Consider the following 20,501-nt stretch of genomic DNA (forward strand, 5'->3'; position numbering starts at 1 on the left):
TACAAAAAAAAAATTAAACATGTAATAAAAATTGGGTTGGTAATCAACTTTTTTATGTCAAAATTTAAAAACTTGTACTGTGAAAAGGTTGCCATCGAAAATATTCATTGCTCTTTTCTTTAGCAAATATTCAAATCATACTCTATCACGATTGACAGTTCGAAATTCAAAGTCTTTTCATCCAAAATTAATAGATTAATATATATAGATATATCAGACCAGTATTGCAGATTATCTGACCGCTAAGATTCTTAGCGTTACCAAAAATGCTGGCACAAATCAACAAGCCAGTTTTGAGACATTTTTATCGGCCCCTACGATTTTACAATTCCCATATTGTAAGTATATACTAGTAATTGAATTTATGAAACAAACATAATTTTGAAGTTTGAACGTGTGTTTAGTTACTGATTACACTAAACTGACCGAAGTGTTAAAAAAAAATATAATAAAATCGAACGCGCTAGGCGCATTAACTTGCAGCTGGTGATTGAACGTTTTAGTGTGGAACGCGTATATATATAACTCTTATATAAACGCTTAAAAAGCTGCCAGAGCTTCTCCCACTCTTAAACTTTCATCTGCTGCTTGTAGTAGTTGCTTTTGGCCAATCGAAATGACTCTGCCTTAATGGCATCCTCCATTGTGACAATGGGTTTCTTAGGACAGTATTTGATGGTGTGCGCCGAGTCGCCGGATGCTCCGCATATGGGGCACACATAAGTGCGAAGCTTGGGACACAGCACACGTCCGTACGCATCGCGCACTGTATGGCTGTTGACCACAGCTTCGGGTTCGTTATTGTTTTCACAGAAAACACAATGCCTAGGCACCTATTGGGTGCAGAAAATGGAGAAAGATTATATATAGTTTCGCACGCAAGGAAGCTCATCTACTTACCAGTTCCTTGAACTTGCCATTGTTGTACCGCTTATTCAGTTTGTTATTGCTAATGTTCAAATTACTTACATTACGCATGTGATCTGGCGGCACGGCCAAGCCCATAGTGTTAATATTGTTTTGGCTAGAAGCTGGCATTGCAAATCCCATGTTGGCTGCCACATTAGGCATGTAGGACATGGACATGGTTCGCCAAACATGGTTTAGGTGCTCCCGATAATTGCTGAGATTGATCCAATGGGCAGCAGCCAGTGAAGACGGGAAGGTGGCACCTTCAGCCGTTGCATTCCCCCCAGTACCTGCCGATGAAATAGGGACTTGGCTTGGCAACTGTGACGACTGCGGCGCGACGGAACTATGATTATTGTACTGAAAACAATTGAATTCATCGCTCACATAGCCATTAGCTGCAAACTCCTGCATCGCATCCTGTGTAGATCCACTGCCTGTATCTGTGTATGCGGATTTGAATTAATTAGAGCTATTTTACGACTGAATGTTAACTTTTCTAACTGATCAGCAGTGAAACATTTCGTCCCGGTTTGGAGACTTTTTACGGACTTTTAAGAAAAGCTCAAATCAAAGTTGAATAACCGAAATACTTCAAATTCTTATGATCCACTGGTGATTGTACCGTTGCCTCTCTATCTACCCCACTCGCACTCACCTGCGTTGCAGGCCGTGAGTAAAGCAAACATTTTTAGTGAATGCGCTATCTCGTCCTCTTGGTGATGATTCGCAGCAGCCGCTGAGGCGGCCAATGCCAACTGATGTTGCGCAAATGCAAGTTGTTGCTGCTGCTGTTGCAGAAGCAAGTGATATTGATACTGGCGCTGCATCAGTAGTGTACTGGCCGCAGTAGAGGCATTCATGTTTACGTGGTTACCGTCCGTCAGCAGGGGAAATTGAGTCGACGACATAGTAGGTTCCGGTGTCAGTGGGGTCGTTGGGGGACTCAGAGTTGCCGATGAGACAGGTGGCGAGATGTTGTGTGAGGCCGTATCCAAGTACATGTTGAGTCCGCCAAGATCGTGGAAGGACGACATATTGTCCTAAATAGAAATAAATGTTGTTTTTTTTTTTTTTTGTCAAAAGTAACCTTTGACTTTGTAATGGCGTCCACTTACAATTGGTGTACTGCCTTCCAGGCTGCTGCCACTGCGAAACATGACAATGCCAATGACTATGTGTATTGATTGGAATGTAGGATATACTAAGTGCCGTTATTGCACTTTTCGTTTTGCACCAATTGTTACACGCATAAAACTAAGTTAAAATTTTTTAAAAATTTGAAGTATTTTTATGCGCTACTTCTTTGTATTTAATTTTGATTTATGGTGAAACTTAAATTCACTGTGCAAAAATGGCGCGCAAGTACAAAAGAAATTGTCAAATCCCAAAGATCGGCAACTGGCGCCAACTACAAAAGCAAATAAGTATGTACATATGTAAGTGAAATGAGAATACGTACTGCGTTCCCATAGCTCAATTCCTGGAAGTCGGCTAAGCTTGGCCGAGTAACGGTTTGAATCGGCGCAATTCGCTCTCGCAAAGAGTTGCCACATGGTCTCAGAAGCGAATGCCTGAAAGGGAATTGACAAAATAGTAAAACTAAGCAAGCAAGACATATAAATCAATTCATATAATACATATCATCTGTAGTTTTGGCGACAATCAACCGCCATTTCTCCATAATTACGATTGCTGCACAAACACCACCCCATTGATTCCAACAATTTGAAATACGCAGCCGACCACATTCATTGCACAGCACTATACTCGTCGTTTGCCAACACTGCACGCTCAAAACAGCTGATGCTCAAATTCTGATACGTGCGTGTTTCAGAGTGCGAATTACATAAATTTGGTACGATTGACGTGAGTTCGCTAAGCATTTATCACATAGCGAGTGTCCGGCTGAAAATCATCGTAGCAGCAGCACCTGTCACCATGGTAGGTTCATACATTTTAGGTAGGCGCAGCTATTGGAACTAATTTTCCCATGTGACTGATTCGAGGTTAAACTTGGCCCGAGTACATCCCAGTTAATCTATATGCCCGCTTCTTATTCTTTGCAGTACAAATTGGCCGCCTTAGCGCGCGAGCGCGCCTGCTTCATTACGTATCAGTTAGCGAGTTATAACCTGCAACAACAGCCGGTAAGTATAAGTGTATGTATTTCAAATCTAGACACAAATATATATACATATGTTTTCTAATTGTTCACGGAATAGCAACGTTTATATAGCTCACCCGGACGTCGGCCCGGCTTTTTTTCACAATTCATTGACAATGTGAGGAGTGAAATGGATAAGAACAAGGAGATGAAAGATAGCATAAAAAAGTTTCGCGAAGAGGCACAAAAACTTGAGCAATCGGATGCTTTAAAGTCGGCGCGGCAGAAGTTCAACATCGTTGAATCGGAAGCGCAAAAGTCGTCTAACATATTGAAGGAGCAGTTGGGGGCCATCAAGGAAAAAGTGGGTGATGTTATTGACGATGCCTCCAAATCGGACCTGGCCAAAAAGGTATCTGAGGAGCTTTCCAAAACGGCAAAGGGCGTTAGTGATACCATAACGGACACTAGCGGTAAACTTGGCCAGTCTGGAGCTTTCCAAGCTATCTCTGATACAACGAAACTAATTAAAAAAGAAATGAATGAAACGAGTATAGAAAATCGCGTATATTGCTCGCCGGTTAGGCTGCGAAAGCGTGTGCAAGTGGATTTGTCCGATAGCACGCGTGTTGTGGAGGCGAATACCGAGGCATTAGGTAAGCGGTATGTTCCTATTGGCTGAAGAAGTAAATAACCATTTATTTGTAGGATTGGAGCTCCATAAAGACTCCAAATTCTACCAGTCTTGGGAGAATTTTAAAAATAACAACACTTATGTGAACAAAGTTCTCGACTGGAAAGTGAAGTACGATGAATCGGAAAATCCTGTGATTAGAGCTTCCCGTTTGCTGACCGACAAGGTGTCCGATGTAATGGGCGGTCTATTTTCTAAAACAGAGCTGTCCGAAACGATGACTGAACTGGTCAAAATCGATCCCAACTTTGATCAGAAGGAGTTTTTATATGACTGCGAAAAGGACATTATACCGAATGTCTTAGAGGCCATTGTGCGAGGCGATCTGGAAATCCTAAAGGACTGGTGCTTTGAAAGTACCTACAACATAATTGCCACGCCCATAATGCAAGCGAAAAAGTCTGGCCTGTATCTGGACTCCAAGATCCTGGACATTGAGAACATCGAGCTCGCCATGGGAAAAGTCATGGAGCAGGGGCCAGTGCTAATAATCACGTTCCAGGCGCAGCAGATCATGTGCGTACGCGACCAGAAGGCTCAAGTTGTCGAAGGCAATCCCGACAAGGTGATGCGCGTTCATTACGTGTGGGTGCTTTGCCGCGATCGCAACGAACTCAATCCCAAGGCTGCCTGGCGGCTGATGGAGCTATCAGCCAATAGCCAGGAGCAATTTGTTTAAACGTGCTGCACACAATTTACCTCTAAGCAGTTTAAGTTTCTCATCAATCCCAGACACTACACACCAACGACAGACACATCTACAAACCCGTAGCAGTTGGTTTTAAATGTGTGCAAAAGTTTCGCTCTTATATTACTTCGATGGTTTTGTCAGCTGCTAGTCGCGTGCGTTTGTTAAGCGAGCCGGAGCTGCTGGTCAGTTTCCTATTTTATCTGTGATGCAGTAGATTACTGGCTCGACTGTGCATCTAGCGCGTGGCTCTGGCGGACCACGGTCATCGTCGGCTACGCTTCACCCTGACCGCCCATTCATGGCGTTATATATGTTGTATATTTTAACCTATCTTGTAAGCTGTATATGAACCTGTGAGCTTGGGTGCTCAGAGTGCGGCGTGGCCGGCGGCGCTCGGAGGCCGCAAGTGTTTGGCCCAAATTTAAATGAAGCTAAAAGTGCAAGCAATTAGTAATTCTTAAGTTAAATTGTTGAGTATAGGAGATTTGTTACGTATTTTAAGGCCAGTTTAAGCACCCGTTTGGCTTAGGCATAAATTCACTGTACCGAATAGCTGAAACTAAAAAGCCACATATACAAAACCCACACAACAATTTGTAAAACCAAAACGCTACACAAATAACGTCTAGTATAAAATAATAAAATACCTTTACATAAAAAAGAAAATGTGTATCAAATTCATTGTTAGTTTGGAGTTATATCTGTGTAGAAGAAGAAAAAACAGTTTTATTCCAGTAATTGGAACAAACAAATTTTAAACATTTGGCTTACGGGTTTGCAGATATGTCAGAATAGTGAAACTCTTAAATGCTAAGTTTGATAAAAATTCTTATTTATAGTGCTCTATAATAAAGTAATACGCTATTAAGAGCTTTGGCTATAATTTAAGCAGTATAGTTTATCTAATAAAAATCGTGTTTGGTCAAGGTATCTTAATTAACACAAAAGTTGTTCATACAAGGACTTTATTTTCGACCGATTTTTCTTAGTGCAGATATAGATATAGATATAGCTCCTCAATATTGATAGCATATTACATATATATATAGGATCATAGTAAAAATAATAAGCACCGAGGTAAAAATGTAATGTATTTAATAATGAGGAAGACACTCGTTTTGTCGAGCATTAGTAAATAAATAAATTTCCTTTTCGGTTGATTTACAAAAACGTTTTCCAAACAGTTTCCCACTTTTCGACTTATCTTTTCTATGTCAGCAATATGAAATACTGGTCCTCTCCGGCCGGTTGCAAGATATGTACTGCCTGCAACAGGATGCTTTCAAATTTGAGAGACTACTTTGCATAGAAACAGATAGGAGGACACGAGGGATCGACGGGCGGACTGAGAGACAGGACTATATCAACTCGGCTGTTGATGCTGTTTTGGAATATATATACACTTTATGAGGTCGGAAATGTCTCCTTTTATGCGTTAAAAATTTAATGAAAAAAAAAATTATGATACCCTTTCTATAGGGGTACGGTCTCGAGCCCCAGGCAACTGTATGGATGTTGTACCGTTAAAGTCGTCGGTCCGTGATTGATAGTGCCATAAAATAAGGTAAGGTTGATGTCTTACAACTATATCCTATAGCGATAAAGGGCATAATGTGCACACAATTTTATCGAAACCCAGGGAGTGTAACAACAACAACAACCAAAAAGAGTTAGTTTAGTTAGCCAGTAGGTAAAATACGAACTGGTGTACGAAACCAAAACAAGTTCTCTTAGTCATTCGTTTTGATGCCCGTTAACTTTGAACTTGACGAAAGCTCTGTCTGCCTCTCAAAAGCTTAAACACTATTCACATAAAGAATTGGCGTTCAGTCTTCAATCGCAGCTCGTTGCGAACGCACGCGCAGAAAGGTCGCGAACGTGGACGCGTTAAATGATCAAACAGTGTTTTATGTTTAAATAATTGGTTGCTAAAAATCCCAAACGCTTACTCACCTGGGCAAAATATCAGCTGACGCACTTGACTGAATATTATTTAATTTTCAAGCGTGTGATAAGCGATTTATTAATAATTGATAAAAAACAGTTCTAAGGCAAATAAAGCGAAAATGCGTGTCAGCAACGGTTTAACATTCTGCAGTGTGCTGCTCTTTGTGCTTCTGACGACGGGTTTCTGTAAGTACATACACACACACACAACCACACACACACACGCATAACATAGACAGACAGATAGCCAAGGCGCACATAAATATCCACGCAGCGTCTCAATATTTATTTTTCACTCGAACATTATCTGCAAAACTAGTTACGAATGCAGCTGGAAGGCAGGATAGCCGAAGGCAGATACGCTGTTGGATACTCAATTACCCTTTCTTTAACTGTTAATATTAAGTGACGCGGGTCTGTGTCCGGGTCCGGGCCAGTTTGGAAGCCAAGTTAACAGCGCATAAACACTTTTGTTTATAATGCCAACTGCCTTCAGTCTGTGGCCAAGGGCCTTGAAATAAATATCAAGGTCCGTCTACTGAAAATATATATATACAGTGTCCCTATAAGTTTTTGCTTCCTTATGCTCATTGCCCGATAAGATATTGCCAGAGATTATGATAACAAATGCTGTCTATGATAAGAAATTGATTCATGCGTGGGAGTACTTTTTTGCAATGCTTTTGATAACCTTTATTCCTAATATACAACTAAAGCACATTTTTGAAGCAACCTTTCTGGAATATTATTCGCAAACCTTTATTTCTGCGCGCGATTTTAGCGCGATTTATGTGCGATTTATGTGCGTTTTATGTGTTGCGCATGACAAACAGATTTTGAAACGCGACTGTGGCATTAGGAATGTGCTTATTGCTTGTGCTATATAGGACATATTATATACAAATATATGTATGTATATGGTATATATAGACAGGTTTCGTGGTATTGGATATTAAGCTTGCCGGTTTGGTTTCTCGTCTCCACACGTTTATTTGTTTGCTCAAAAGTATCTCCAGAAATTATGCCAGCATCTGATAAGTCGACAGCAGATAATATGTTTTTTTGCGTGTTGCGCGATTTCTGGGTAAGATAAATATTTTGATTGGACCAATAAACAAAGGTGCGATATGTTTTAAAGTCGCACAGCATGTGCAAATATTTGAAGATCTGTTTGTAGAAGAAACGCCTTTCAAGGAAAATGCCATGCGCAAATATTTATTTAATGTCTCGATCTGTTCTGGCTAATTGCATTTTTACAGCTCATGCCAAGCCCTTGGAGGAACTGAAGAAAACTGATACCGAGCTAAATGATTCGAATGGCCAGGGACCCAAAAATAAAACAGCTGTCAGCGCTGGCGAAGAGGTAAGCTAATCGCTTTTGTGGGCGGGGTAACTGGGCCGGCAGACAGAGAAGGCCGACTTTAGGAGACAGACAGAATTAACAAGGGATTCGAAATGAAATATGATATGATATAGCCTGATGGCTGGCTATGCAGTGCGGCCGGTTTATTTTTAAACACAGAACCAGAAATTTACGCTTTAAGAAATTTGTATTTATTTTCACTTTGATTAAATGCAAAAACCGCAAGAAAGACACGCGCGCTGTGTGCCTTATAAGGCCCAAATGCACGCAACGATCATTTCAGTGGCGACAATTTGCATAAAATGAATAAAATCAAAACTGAAGAAGCCACCACTAACAGCGATGAGGGTTTTTAACGTCTTAGTCACGAAATTCCATAAAAATTAACTCAAAATTGAAACCGACAACAAGCACGGCGTGTTGGGTTTTAAGTGGTTCCCTCGTCATGGCTATGACTCAGGCCTTACCCAAAGCAAATCTCTTTCTAAAGCCGAGTTCTAAGTTATTTGTGACGTTTCAATGTCGCATTCCGGTCTAAACAAATTGAACTTCACGCATTTCGCACGCGATTTCACCTGTGCACATCAAATATCACTTTCCTCCAATTGCCTGGCCTAAGCCAGCACCTAAGCACTTTTTATTATATTTTGCTATAATTGTCGCTAGTTGTAAATAATTTAAGCGTTTAGAGTGAAACACGAGGCGGGCCGGCAGATGGAACCTCAATGACAAGTCACGTACCAGCATTTGTTGTCGAGAACTACCTACTCGGCTCTATTGAATTACTGGCCAAACATGATCTAGTCCGCTTTAGCTTACAACCCTTGGGTCAGTAGAAAGCTCAGAGTATGGGTTGTGCAATCAGCCCCCCCTTTAAGAAAAACGTGTTTCTAATAACCGTGATCGGACCTTGGCTTGTTTCCAGACGCAATAACGTTCGTCGGTGGTGTCTGCGCATATTAGAGAATATGTGTTTAAATAACAGAATACATATATTTTAAATCTCTAGCAATTATGGTTTTCAAGATGGACGCGTTTATACAGAAAGACGGACAGTTATGACAAGTCATTTCACCATCTTAATAAATTCATACAAAACTATTTTACCTGTTCTTTCATATTCAATGAGTATAGTATATAGAATAATCTCACTTAAAGTGAGATTAAATGTATATTCGTAGTTTTTTTAAACTACATATTATGTCCAGTAAGTTTATATAACATTTCCCGGCCTTTTCCAATCCAAGTTGTTTACATTAAAAATTGTCCTCTGGTTTTCCGTCCATGGAGAATTAAAATATAGGTGTTATATCTTGAACTGCTATTCTAACCTCGCGGGGAGAATGTTAAAGGACGTTGACATTTTCGCTGAGAAAGGATTTTTACAAAGATCTTTGACAATGTTTTTGAAGGAAATCCACAGTTACGTGTGCAATTTCCAAGTTCACTAAAACACGTATTAAGTTTTATGTAATGCTTTGAAGTCGACGAGGACGAGGCCGAAAACTTCCCCCAAAGCAGTCTTTGACCCCTATTTTCATTCTCGGTGGTTTTGCTAAAAGTGTTAAACATGTCTGAAATGAATTTCCATAAAGACCATCCTTAACCTTCGATCCCATCAAGATGGGATGGATTTGGATGTGTTTGAGACTGATCGAATTTTCGTGCACCTTTATCACGTAAGGTAACTACAGTTAAATTGAAAGTTTCCTAGCTCTTACGGCTTGAGCTATACGTTGATCAGTCAGTCCGCCCCGGTTGATATATTTTTTTTACAGTTTTGCAAAACCGTAAGCTCAATTAAATGGGTGTTAATTCGCACTTAATTTTAGTCATATAATATCGGCTGATCTTAAAATGAAGCACCTCAATCATCCACTCAGTTTTATAAGTTAAATTTGACGGTATCTATTGCCGTAATTTGTCACGCTCATGACGTCAGGCTGCGGAAACGAATCGACCGCAAATAATAGACATTTAATCACGTGCCAAACTTATCGTCGACCTGAATTCATATATTGTCATATATATGTCACATGCTTGTATTTTTATAAGGTGGGCGTCTAACGGTTCTGACATTTTGTAGTTAAACACGGCCACGAATTTAGTGCTCGCCGGAAATTATAAATACGATGTGGAAATACTCGAATCTGGCGACAACGAGGATGCAAATCGAGACAGCAGCGAAGAGTTGGAGGAGCGTTTCAAGGGTCATGGCATCTACAACACAGACACCGATACTTTCGTATCCGAAAATATTGAGATGACGCCCGTGGATGTGGAGTCTAGTGCCATAAGCGAGAGCCATATGCTGCTCAGCATAGTACTTGTCGTGGTGGCTCTGGTGTCAGTCTGCCTTTATGCGGGACTGGTTATATGGAGATCGCATTTAGAGTACGTTGCAGGCTGCTTATTACAGGCATATATTTGAGAAGTGCTAATTACTGATCTCTTGTTTCTACAGGCAGCGTTATGGCATGCGCGAGAGACTAGTGAATCGGGATGTGGATGAGGAGGGCATTGACGACGCGGATTATCATGTGACATATCCGCACACACTCAGTCCCTACGCCCCAACAACTACGGCTACCACGCGATCGTAGTCTAGTTTAATTTTCGTGTAGGATGAGATTCAATTACGCTTAAGTCTATTTTAAATTGCACTTGATAACATTGTTATTTGAGCGCATTCCGTGAGTTCACACTCGCATACCCTGGGTGTGGACAGGGTCGGGTGCATTAATGCGCATTGTCAATTAACCACATACACACACACACACACACACACACACACACAATCACACGTCAAATAATAATTCTAAAGGTCATTTTATAGAAGTTTCGGCCCGAAGTTGGGCATGCCAATTTAGTTTTAAGTTTCTGTGATATTGTTCTAGAGACTCTTTGTACGATTCAAATATTTTGTAAAAGCAATTTTTGTAAAGGTGCCCGTAATTGCATTAAACAATCTAAAAAATCAACGTTTTTTAAATTAATTTTATCCGTTAACTTGGTGCAATTTAAAACTCTGTTCGAGCTGTTCCATTTCCAGTTCAAGGCATGTTAACGCGAGCCGTAACGTGACTGTTGGTTTACATGGAGTGTACCATGTTACTTAAAAATACAATTAAGTTGGCAGCTTCTGTGTGCAGCAGATTGGTTAGAAAACCTGTGTTGCCACACTATTCACTTTCGGTCATTAACTTTCATTTATTACTCCCCATCTTATTTAATTATTGCGAATTCAATGTTGCCCTTCAAATAAACAATGAATATTATCGACTTATTTATATTAATTGACATCACTTTAAATATTCGCTTCTAACAGTTCTGCTCCTCGTAAGTCGAAGCTGCTCCACACTTAACAGTGCAAAGCAACAGCTGTCTTTTTTAGCAATTTGCACTTTGAACTTGTGCTTGTTTCGCTAAATATAAAGTGCGCGTGTCCTCTAGTTAAATTTGTGGTGCTTGTCCTAATTTGCCATTCAAGACACTCTGTTTAGCTTTTGAATTATAAGGTAAGCGCAGAGGTGAGCAGAAACTGTGATACAAACCGGCAAAAGCTGCAACATTTCTATACATAGATGTCACACGGTATGGCAGTGTGCAAAGTTACTCAAGTTCTCATTGGTATGACTGTTAACGTCCATTTACGTTCGATGTGTACTCCTTTGCTCTCTCATTCGTCAAACAACAATTTTGTGCTATGGCCGATTCATCGCACTTGTTTCGAACATTTGCCAATTATATGCACAAGGCATAGTGCAACAAAAACAGGCACGAGAGAAGTTGGGCCTCTCCATATGTACGTGCTCTTTGCTACCGTTAAAATGCGAACGCGTATGCGCACTCTTGTCGAACAGTTTCATTGATAAGAAGGCTAAGTGAAAGTCTCTTGGCAGAGACACGAAAACGTCTGCCAGTACACAATTGTCGGTCGCCGTCACTGCAGCTAGCGTTGCGCCGAACGGAGTGCAGTCAGTGGTCAAGATTGAATTTAGATAGTGCGAAAGTTCTGACGCGCTGTCCGTGTAGTTGTAGACGCCACATGCAGCACACGTTGTGCTGTTATTAATTTAGTTGCGTGGCTTAAATTTGTTGCCGCTGTAGTCGCTTTAATTGTTCCAGTTACCGCTCGCTTTTTTAACCAGTGCCAGTGTGTGTGTGTGTGTGTGTGTGTCATCGACTGTGCGTGGGTGTTTTTCATATCAATTAACGGTAAAAGCCAGACATCGTTTTCAACGCTTTTGTTTTTTGTGCTTCCTTACGCGCTTCCTTTTCCTCTCGCTGGGACTTGTTCAGCCGCGTGCCAACCGTAGTTAGACAGGACCATCTGGAGAAAACAATATGACGCACTGGGAGGACTTTTACAACACACATCTGCCGCCAGCAGATTTCGAGGATAATCGCTCTCTGCTTAAGGAGTTCTGCGAACGACATAATAAGCTTCAGAACCGGATTGTGCTCGTTACGGTAAAAGCTTGAACCCACTCATCATTCACTAATGCCCTCAAATTCCCGCTAATGAGCTAACCACTCTCTTTATTCATATATTTTCCGCAGTCGGGCGGCACCACAGTCCCCCTGGAGCATAATACTGTGCGTTTTGTGGACAACTTTAGCGCCGGCACTCGGGGCTCGGCGAGCGCCGAGTACTTTCTGGATCACGATTATGCCGTCATTTTTATGTATCGCCACAAGTCACTGGAGCCGTTCACGCGCCACTTCACTGGCCAGCAGTTCTTCGATATGCTGGACATAGCGGACAACAGCCAGAGCTCTACGATAGCCATCAAGCCAGACTCGGTGGACGTGTTTGCGCCGGTGCTGGCCAAGTACAAGATAGCGCGCGAGACCCAAATGATTCTCTACGTCAACTTCACCAGCGTTGTCGACTACATGTGGCTGCTGCGCGCCGCCTGTGAGTGCCTGGCTGCGTTTGAGGAGCGTGCTGTATTATATTTGGCAGCAGCCGTATCCGATTTCTACATACCCGAGGACATGATGGTGAGTCGCAGCGAACGCCGTGCCCCAATCTCCGTGCATTGAGCCCCCCACAAGGTGGTCATGTGGGAAATCTTGTAATTGATTGCACTCGTCATTCAATGACTGGCGGCATCGCCAGCTCCAGTTGCCTGGAAATTGCTTTTTATCGATTCGCAATGTTGATTGCCTGCGTTTGCCGTCGGCTCTGCCTTTGACATATTTTCTCTTCACATAATTGACGTCAGTCCCACATCTACCAGGACTATGAGGAGCAGCAGCATCAGCGGGAGAGGTCGACAGCAGCTTAATATTAACAATTGCTTTTGACACGCTGCTCCCTTGTCTCAATATCAAATGCCTGTCAGCAGCACTGACTTTATGTATATATATATATATGTAAATATATACATATATGTATCTCTATCGGCGTCCTTGAGCTAACAACATCATCAGCCTTAACATTGTCATGTTGCCTTTAATTTGATTTGCATAAATTTGCTTGTTGTGCCCACGTGACTGTGTTCTCCCCTCCCTCCCACTATCCAGTCTAGGGGCTGTGCTCGACCACATTTTATTTTCATTTTAGTTTTAGCACTCATTTACATGTTCATGCAAGCTTTGGTTGCATCCTCCGCTTGTCATACTCTGTCTCCGTCTCCGCATCCACTCATCGTTGTCGCCTGTCGCCTGTCAGCAGACTTTCTGGTGCTTATATATTCAGTGTTCAGCGGCAAAATGTTTTCAAGTACATGCATCAAACGCTCATTGCTGGAGGCGTTTGTCGTCGCGCCGTGGGCTGCTTGCGGTTTTCACCTACTACCAAAGCACGCCCACCCGAGCTACACCCACTCACATAAATATATACATACACATGCACATGAAAGAGTGTTGGGGCAGGTAAACTGAAAGTTTTCCACTTGTCGCCTACCTTTCAGCCTCACAGCTTCGTGCTGGCATTTTCAACGCTCTATTTCCGTTTAGCTCGTGCATTTCCGCTCGGCCTCATGCTTGAGGCGTTCCCAGAGCGTCAGCGGTTGGTAGGGCGTTAGCCACAAATCCTTCGCTTGATTGAATTCTTGGATGTTCTCGCAACCCCTTTGCTTACTTTTCAAAGTGCAATGACGAAAATTGCCTGTTGATGTGTGTTCTTTTAAATTTATGCGCCTATTGCGCTATGTCTTCCTCTGGGTTTCTTGAAGCAGGTCCGTTTCACCTGGTAGTCTATAAATTCACTTAGTGTTTATAATTGCATTTCCATTGAGTTGCAATGCCATTTTCATTCCATACGCATTTATAACTTAATTATTCATATGGAGCTTGCATACAACTAAGATACATGTGTCTACATAATTTAGTAATTTAGAAATATGTCTGACCCGATGGATAATTTTTATAAAATTAAATAACAAACAAGATTCTGAATGTAGGTTCACGAACGAAACCTCATTGCCAGAGAAGTCAACCACATTAAACCTTAAAGCATGAATTTCAACTTATGCAGTCAGACAATCTTTATAAGCTATGCAGTTCGGGCTGTTTTCGGATAGGGCATTTAACACCCACTAACAGTTTCAAGGACAATGTCAAGAAATTCAGCGCCGTACAACCTTTAGGTAAATTTATGCAAATGCGGCAAACAAGTTGACATTTCATAAGGATTTAGTAGGGACGAACACTGTCGCTAAAGTAAATTCTTATAAGCCAAAACCAACAAGAAATTATAAATGTAAACTACTCGAACAAAAAGAAGCAAGGACAAAGGGATAGAGAGGAAGCTAGAGATAACCAAAGTAATGACACTGGGCGCAAAGCAAGCGACGAGCTCAAATCTGCAAATCAAATCAAAAAACTTTACAAGAGCACGCATGAGCGCACACAAAGGGACGGCGACCTATACGCACTCGTACTCGCCAAGAAAGTGGGTACAATGACACAGTCTCGGAGCAAGGACAGAGGAAAAAAGGGAACGTGAATAAGTAGCCAAATTCAATGTCAACAGCTGTTGGCAGTTCTTAAAAGCAAGCACAACTAAAAACGGTCTAGCCGAGAGTGCTCGACTAGCATAAACCCTGCAGCTTTCTGTAATCATAGAATAATAAATAGTATATTAACTAATTGGGTAAAGTTTTTCTTATTTGCGATATCAGAATTAAAGCCGTTATAGGTAGAGCTTAAATAAAATCTGCAGTTTCTGTATGAATGGACTGAAATATAATTAGAAGAATAATTAAATGAATTAAATAACTGAAAACTTGAAGGCGTGGATTTGAAAAACAATGTTAACTGCCGCATTTACAAACTTTGACCTCGAATTTTTCCTAACTTGGTGATTTTGCGAAAATCATTTTTTCTCAAAATGTTCATAGCTGTGGCTGGCATTTCAGAAACCGTTGGAAAGTCCTTATGTAGAGTGTGGCAAATAGTGTTTAGGCTATGCGTTGTGTATATGCCGAAAGAGCTACGAAGCTGTAATTTTTACTGTAGTTACTTTACTTGCTAATACGGGGTTTTCACTATATATAACCTGCTATAATATATGAATCTTTTATATACATAATCTAACGTAAAGTAATGCTACTCCTTATTGTGTAAGTTAAGGATATTAAAACTTATTGCCCCAAAAGCTTAAAGTTCGAATTAGCAAAAGCAACAGCGACAGCGACGTAAGCGTTGCGCAGTTGCCAATGTCGCTTTGGTTCGTATTCGTTGTCATCTCATTGCCTGCAGCTGGGTTTTTCATTTCACTCAGAGCCCGCAAAATGTCCTGGCTACTTAGGCTTATCTGTCTAGCTGGCCGTCCTGCTTGCCTGCCAGTTGCCTTGTGAGCGAAAAGAAATGAGACTAGTCAGCAGTTGGGGGAGAAACCTAATCAGCGGCGAGGTATTATGTTCAACAAGTAGTCGGACATGTGCCCAGTAGCCCACGCTGCGTATGTGTTATATTTAAAGAGCATATGTGCAACGAGGCGTCATCGTCAGCTCATTATCACTGAGTTATGCTTTCAATTAGTTGTAATACATTTGCCATGTGGCAAGCGCCAAGAGTTAAACTTCATGTTGCGTACCAAGGCAATGGAAAGCGGTGAGAGGAGGAAGGTGGAATGCAACCCTGGCCTTTAGCTGCGCCACGATGTTGTCTGTGCGCAAGGACACATGAACTGACTGTCGGTTTCTGTGTGGAGATGTTGTCCCCCCTGTTGCGCCCCCTTCCATTGGGTTGCAATCTCATCGCATACGCATCGTTGGCTTGTCATTCCATTTACATGCTATATGCTCACCGTTGCAGCCCACACACAAAATGCAATCGGGAGATGGGGCACCTACGATTTCGCTGCAATTGGTGCCGAAAATGCTGGCACCACTAGCCAGCCTGTGGGTGCCGCATGCCTTTGTGGTCTCCTTTAAGCTGGAAACGGACGAGAATCTATTGATAGTCAAGGCACGCGACAGCCTCAACAAATACAAGCATAAGGTAAACGATATTAACCCCACATTTGTGTTCAAAGTTACATACTGATCTCATTCTTTCGCGGATAATTTTTTTTTTTGGTAGCTGGTTATTGCCAACGTCCTGCAGACACGCAAACATCGTGTTGTCTTTGTAACACCGACAGATTCCTATGAGCTGCATTTGAGTCGCGAGCAAGCGCTGCAGGGCCTAGAGATAGAGGAGCCCATTGTGGCCGACGTGGTGAGTGCGGAACTTGCCTAACAAAAGGCTGTTCTCAACAGAAATATTTTGTTATATTTTTCCGTTTGCAGGTGCAAAAACATGGCGACTTCATCAGCAGCGCCGAGCAGCGCCAATGACCGTTGTCGATGCGCCGCCGGCAGCAGCAGCAGCAGCACTACCACCACCACCAGCACCAGCAGCAGCAGCAGCAGCAGCATTACCGCCAACTGCCAACCGACGGTAGCAGCAGTAGCAACGTCGACACCGCCGCAGCAACGGATTTTCGCGTGACCAGTTCGCATTATTGCCACGTCCTAAATCCGGGCACGCCGAGTTTCGGACGAAAATATTGAGCAGGTTATAGCGCCATGTCCATTTGCATATTTTGTACGTTTAATTTGTAGTTGTCTATATTAACGGTTAATATCTATCTTATGGTTACGCCCTAGACGGACGCATCATAATTGATGATGGTTGAATGAGCATGTTCTGTTGTGTTTTGTTTGTTATTCATGCATTTATCGTTGGCTGTTTGAAAAATGATGTCACCTTATGTATTACAAATTTCCATTTGACAGTATCTTCTTTATGCGTTCTCTGGCTCCCCATTTCTGTCATCAAGCATACGCACCGTGGTATATGGCTTTGACACAAGTCTGAGATCATCAATAATCAGTTTTGTTCGTGCTCACATTCCCTTGCGGCTCTCGTGGCCAGAGCATCGCGTGAGCACTCATCCACAAATTAGCCACCCGCACACTTACTTATATACTCGAACGAATGCAAACACCTACACACGTACAGGAGCTCTATAAAATTGCAATTTGCAGACCGGCCCTGACGACTGTCGGTTGCAGGCATTGCGACAATTGATTTACAAGCCGTGCATAGCAATGACTACAGCAAAAACAATAACAGCAACAACTGCGGAACCTGCCAAATGTCCTTGGCTGTTCAAATTTATGGTGGCGTATACTTAATGCCTTGACGCTTGTCTGGCTCAAGCAGGTCAAGTGGCGTTTAAAGGTCAGTTTTGAATACACTGCAACTCAACATGAAGTTCTGACAGCTGCCACTGGCAAATTAAAATTTAATTGGTGGCAAAAGAAGAAATATAGCAGAACCAGCAGACCAGCAAGAAAAACTAATTAACGCAGCGCCCGCAAAAAAAGGGCCGCAACACGAAATTCTTGTATATAGAACAAAACAGGAACCGACGTAGACAGCACAGACCATTGACAGCGGCAGCTGCCTCTCTGGCCTGTCAGGGTCTTGGGTCAGCCTTTTTTTCACATGTTTATTGCATGTTCTGTTGCTGTCGCCTTTTATCTACGGCTTTGCCGCCTAATCTACCTGCCTTAACTGTTCCCTGGTTGTGGCCTGTGCGACCAAAGGTCCAAAGCTAGCGCCACTTCCGGCCACATTTTCGCTTTCGGTTTTGTTTCAGCCCCAAACTAGGCAACATGTTTTTTTGTGCGCTCGTTCAGCAGCTGTGGCGTAATATTTAACAACTTTTCCTCTTTAATGTTTGTGCGCGCGTAAATGTGTTTGCGTATGTGTGGGCGGGTGGGTGTGTGAATGTGCAGCAAATTAGATTTTATTGTGTTCACACGTACAATACACAAACATGAATACATAAGAGGATAGTGAATTGAGTTAAGGCCCAATTTCAACGTGGACATGACAAGAAACAAGCTATCAAAACTTGCTAGTAGCAAATCAACTCTTAGAAGGAACTTTCCTCTCGTTTAAAATAATATAAGGGTTTGAGGCTCTGGCTATGCCTTTTATCTGACGCTTACCTTTCTTCAGCTAGGTTTGCTAAATCGGCAATTAGTCATTTATTTTTTCTATGACAAATAGAAATAATTTATAAATTTAAATGAGATCCTTTGGGTTTCTCGGTAACAATTTATCGTATGAAGTTTGTGCTCTTGGGCAGCTCGTGACGATCTCTGACGAGCTCTTGAAAAATCTAAATAAAGACTGTACATACTGATTGCACATACATATAAGCACCCACGCTTGAAGATTATAACCTGTTGCCACTTGTCGTATTTTCTGGATTGTGCTGTTTTTATTGCCGCACACGCTTCTACCCACAATCAACCCACACCGCAATTCGTGAGGGCACTTTAGTTTTTCTTGCCGACTTTGCTCCCATGCCACGCCCCCAACATTTGATACCCACTCACTTATTTATGCTCTATGCTCATGTATGTTTTCTTCTGCATCGATTCTGTATCGATTGCGCATTTAAAATACATACAAACATAAAAATTCTGTTCGCAAGCCAAATGACGTATAATAAAATATGTACTCGAATTTTGTGTGGGCAACTTGCCAAGAATGCGAGCGCAGGCTAAGGGCTTCACTCTGATTATTTCCAATTAGTTGAAGTCCTCTCTTACTTATCTGCAGTCATTTAGGAAGAGTGTGTTATAATAATTTAAATAGTTTATGTGTAAGTCAATAAAGAACTATTCATATCCGATTCATAGGACTGAATTCCATATTCTATATAAACACTTTGTAAGTTTTGTAATCTGCTTTGTAAATAATATTTTTTGTGAAAAGTCATTGCATGTCCAACTTATATAAAAGGCAAGAGAAATTACCGTAAATATCTAAATGATTTAAATAATCTTATTTGAATTTTCCATAAAATAGTCCAAAATTTAAACGAATTATATATTTGAGGAAAATCACTTTGAAAAATTCCAAAAAAAAGTCGAACTTATAAATTTAAAATAAATGTTCTTAGAAAACCTTCAATAAAATAAACCGCATCTTAAAATATCAATTGTCAATGAGAGCTGGAAAAGGTTTTAAAAGAACCCAAACAAAACAAAAACGAACCAATCCTTCAATGTTTTAATATTCTGAGCAATCGGACCAAAAATACAAATCAGATAAAAACGAAATAGAATTTGAAGTATACATATATCAGAAATTACGTTACATGAAATTGATATACACATTTAAATTAATAAACATAAGTATTTATTAAATCGAGCTAAGTGTATACATTCATATATATCTATATATCTATATACATAAATATATAATTGCGACTATTTATTCTATATAAATCGCAAGTTTATGTCTAAAATTGTTAAACAAATTTAAATATGAAATCAAAATTAAATTACTATGCAACAATCTATTTATTGTTGAAATCGGCCAAACTCTTATTAAAAAGATTACAAAAATATTAACTAACCAAACTATTACAGTGCAAATATAATAAGAATTTGAATAGCAACAACCAAACAAAAATCCGAAGGTATTTGTTAACTGTTATAAATTGTTTGTTTACATACATTAATGTTTACTGAATGAACTTTGTCTTATGTCTTGAGTCAACATTATGTGAATATAACTACAAATAATTACGTAATATTTATATAATATGTACTCCCATATATTTGAACGTGTGTGCATAAAACTGATGAAAAATAGCTTTAATTGTTTAAAATTCACTTTGTGTTTTCTTCTTTGGGAAATATGAGGTTGCATTTAGGGTGCACCAATAAAATTATGGTAGCTACTTGGTTGACACCCATTAGTTAATTATATATATTCAAAGAAAAAGGCAGTCCCTAGTAGAAGGGGAAAAAACGCAATTTCACACAATATATAGAGCTCTATACAGTGTTTAAATCCTTTTCATAATATGAACAATAAATGTTAGCAAATGGGAAACAGAATACGTCATGCCAGAAGTTAATTCAATGTTATCTACACTATATATAAAACTGTTTGTCCTGACTGGCTGACCATAAGAGGAATGTGATGAAAGTGCACGTTAATACGGGGTTTCGGGAAATTCCACCCGCATGTGTGAAAAAATCACGGAAAACGTTTGTATAAAACGAACGGCGAGCAAACAACAAAATATTTAAAATAAAAAGCAGTTTCAGCACCAGCTACCACCTTCAACATCGTACTGCTGAAGTGGCTTGCCAATGTTCAAAGGTGTTCTCCAATTGTAGTAGGATGTAGTGCATCTTTCGCGCAGGAATATTTGATAACTAGGCTTCGCACAAAGAGCTCAGCGAAAAACAGAACTCCGCATATTGCTATCGATAGGTCTGAGTGCATGGAATTGGAACGACCCGGTATCAAAGTT

At 40.9% G+C, this 20,501-nt stretch overlaps 4 protein-coding genes across 7 annotated transcripts; 3 read left to right on the forward strand and 1 right to left on the reverse strand.

Annotated features, from left to right (window-relative positions):
- Nucleotides 1-134: 134 nt before the first annotated feature.
- LOC115761895 (mitochondrial import inner membrane translocase subunit TIM44) lies at nucleotides 135-5,062 on the forward strand. Of its 2 annotated transcripts, none has more exons than XM_030703901.1 (4): nucleotides 135-338; nucleotides 2,979-3,059; nucleotides 3,135-3,672; nucleotides 3,725-5,062. In XM_030703901.1, exons 1-4 carry the CDS (start codon nucleotides 267-269, stop codon nucleotides 4,387-4,389), a joined length of 1,356 nt encoding a protein of 451 aa, XP_030559761.1. In that variant the 5' UTR covers nucleotides 135-266; the 3' UTR covers nucleotides 4,390-5,062. The 2 variants fall into 2 exon arrangements, with proteins under 2 accessions (XP_030559761.1, XP_030559762.1); XM_030703902.1 differs by lacking the exon at nucleotides 135-338 and adding an exon at nucleotides 2,567-2,853.
- LOC115761897 (protein nanos) lies at nucleotides 360-2,616 on the reverse strand. Of its 3 annotated transcripts, none has more exons than XM_030703904.1 (6): nucleotides 2,550-2,616; nucleotides 2,372-2,483; nucleotides 2,028-2,320; nucleotides 1,568-1,952; nucleotides 901-1,352; nucleotides 360-833 (listed from the first exon to the last, which is right to left on the reverse strand). In XM_030703904.1, the coding sequence occupies exons 3-6, from the start codon at nucleotides 2,067-2,069 to the stop codon at nucleotides 570-572; spliced, it is 1,143 nt and encodes a 380-aa protein (XP_030559764.1). In that variant the 5' UTR covers nucleotides 2,070-2,320; nucleotides 2,372-2,483; nucleotides 2,550-2,616; the 3' UTR covers nucleotides 360-569. The 3 variants fall into 3 exon arrangements, with proteins under 3 accessions (XP_030559764.1, XP_030559765.1, XP_030559763.1); XM_030703905.1 differs by having other exon boundaries at nucleotides 901-1,239; nucleotides 1,297-1,352; nucleotides 2,028-2,483; XM_030703903.1 differs by having other exon boundaries at nucleotides 2,028-2,483.
- Nucleotides 5,063-6,256: 1,194 nt separating the features above from the next.
- On the forward strand, nucleotides 6,257-10,668 carry LOC115761985. Its single transcript, XM_030704032.1, has 4 exons — nucleotides 6,257-6,534; nucleotides 7,608-7,711; nucleotides 9,798-10,105; nucleotides 10,176-10,668. Exons 1-4 carry the CDS (start codon nucleotides 6,468-6,470, stop codon nucleotides 10,312-10,314), a joined length of 618 nt encoding a protein of 205 aa, XP_030559892.1. The 5' UTR covers nucleotides 6,257-6,467; the 3' UTR covers nucleotides 10,315-10,668.
- A 457-nt stretch (nucleotides 10,669-11,125) lies between these two features.
- On the forward strand, nucleotides 11,126-16,949 carry LOC115761863 (phosphopantothenate--cysteine ligase). The gene is made up of 6 exons (XM_030703855.1): nucleotides 11,126-11,229; nucleotides 12,014-12,184; nucleotides 12,275-12,718; nucleotides 15,983-16,168; nucleotides 16,250-16,387; nucleotides 16,459-16,949. The coding sequence occupies exons 2-6, from the start codon at nucleotides 12,059-12,061 to the stop codon at nucleotides 16,504-16,506; spliced, it is 942 nt and encodes a 313-aa protein (XP_030559715.1). The 5' UTR covers nucleotides 11,126-11,229; nucleotides 12,014-12,058; the 3' UTR covers nucleotides 16,507-16,949.
- The last annotated feature ends 3,552 nt before the right edge of the window (nucleotides 16,950-20,501 follow it).

This window comes from Drosophila novamexicana, unplaced genomic scaffold, assembly GCF_003285875.2.
Source record: "Drosophila novamexicana strain 15010-1031.04,08,12 unplaced genomic scaffold, DnovRS2.1 tig00000512-arrow-arrow-pilon, whole genome shotgun sequence".
Lineage (NCBI taxonomy): Eukaryota > Metazoa > Arthropoda > Insecta > Diptera > Drosophilidae > Drosophila > Drosophila novamexicana.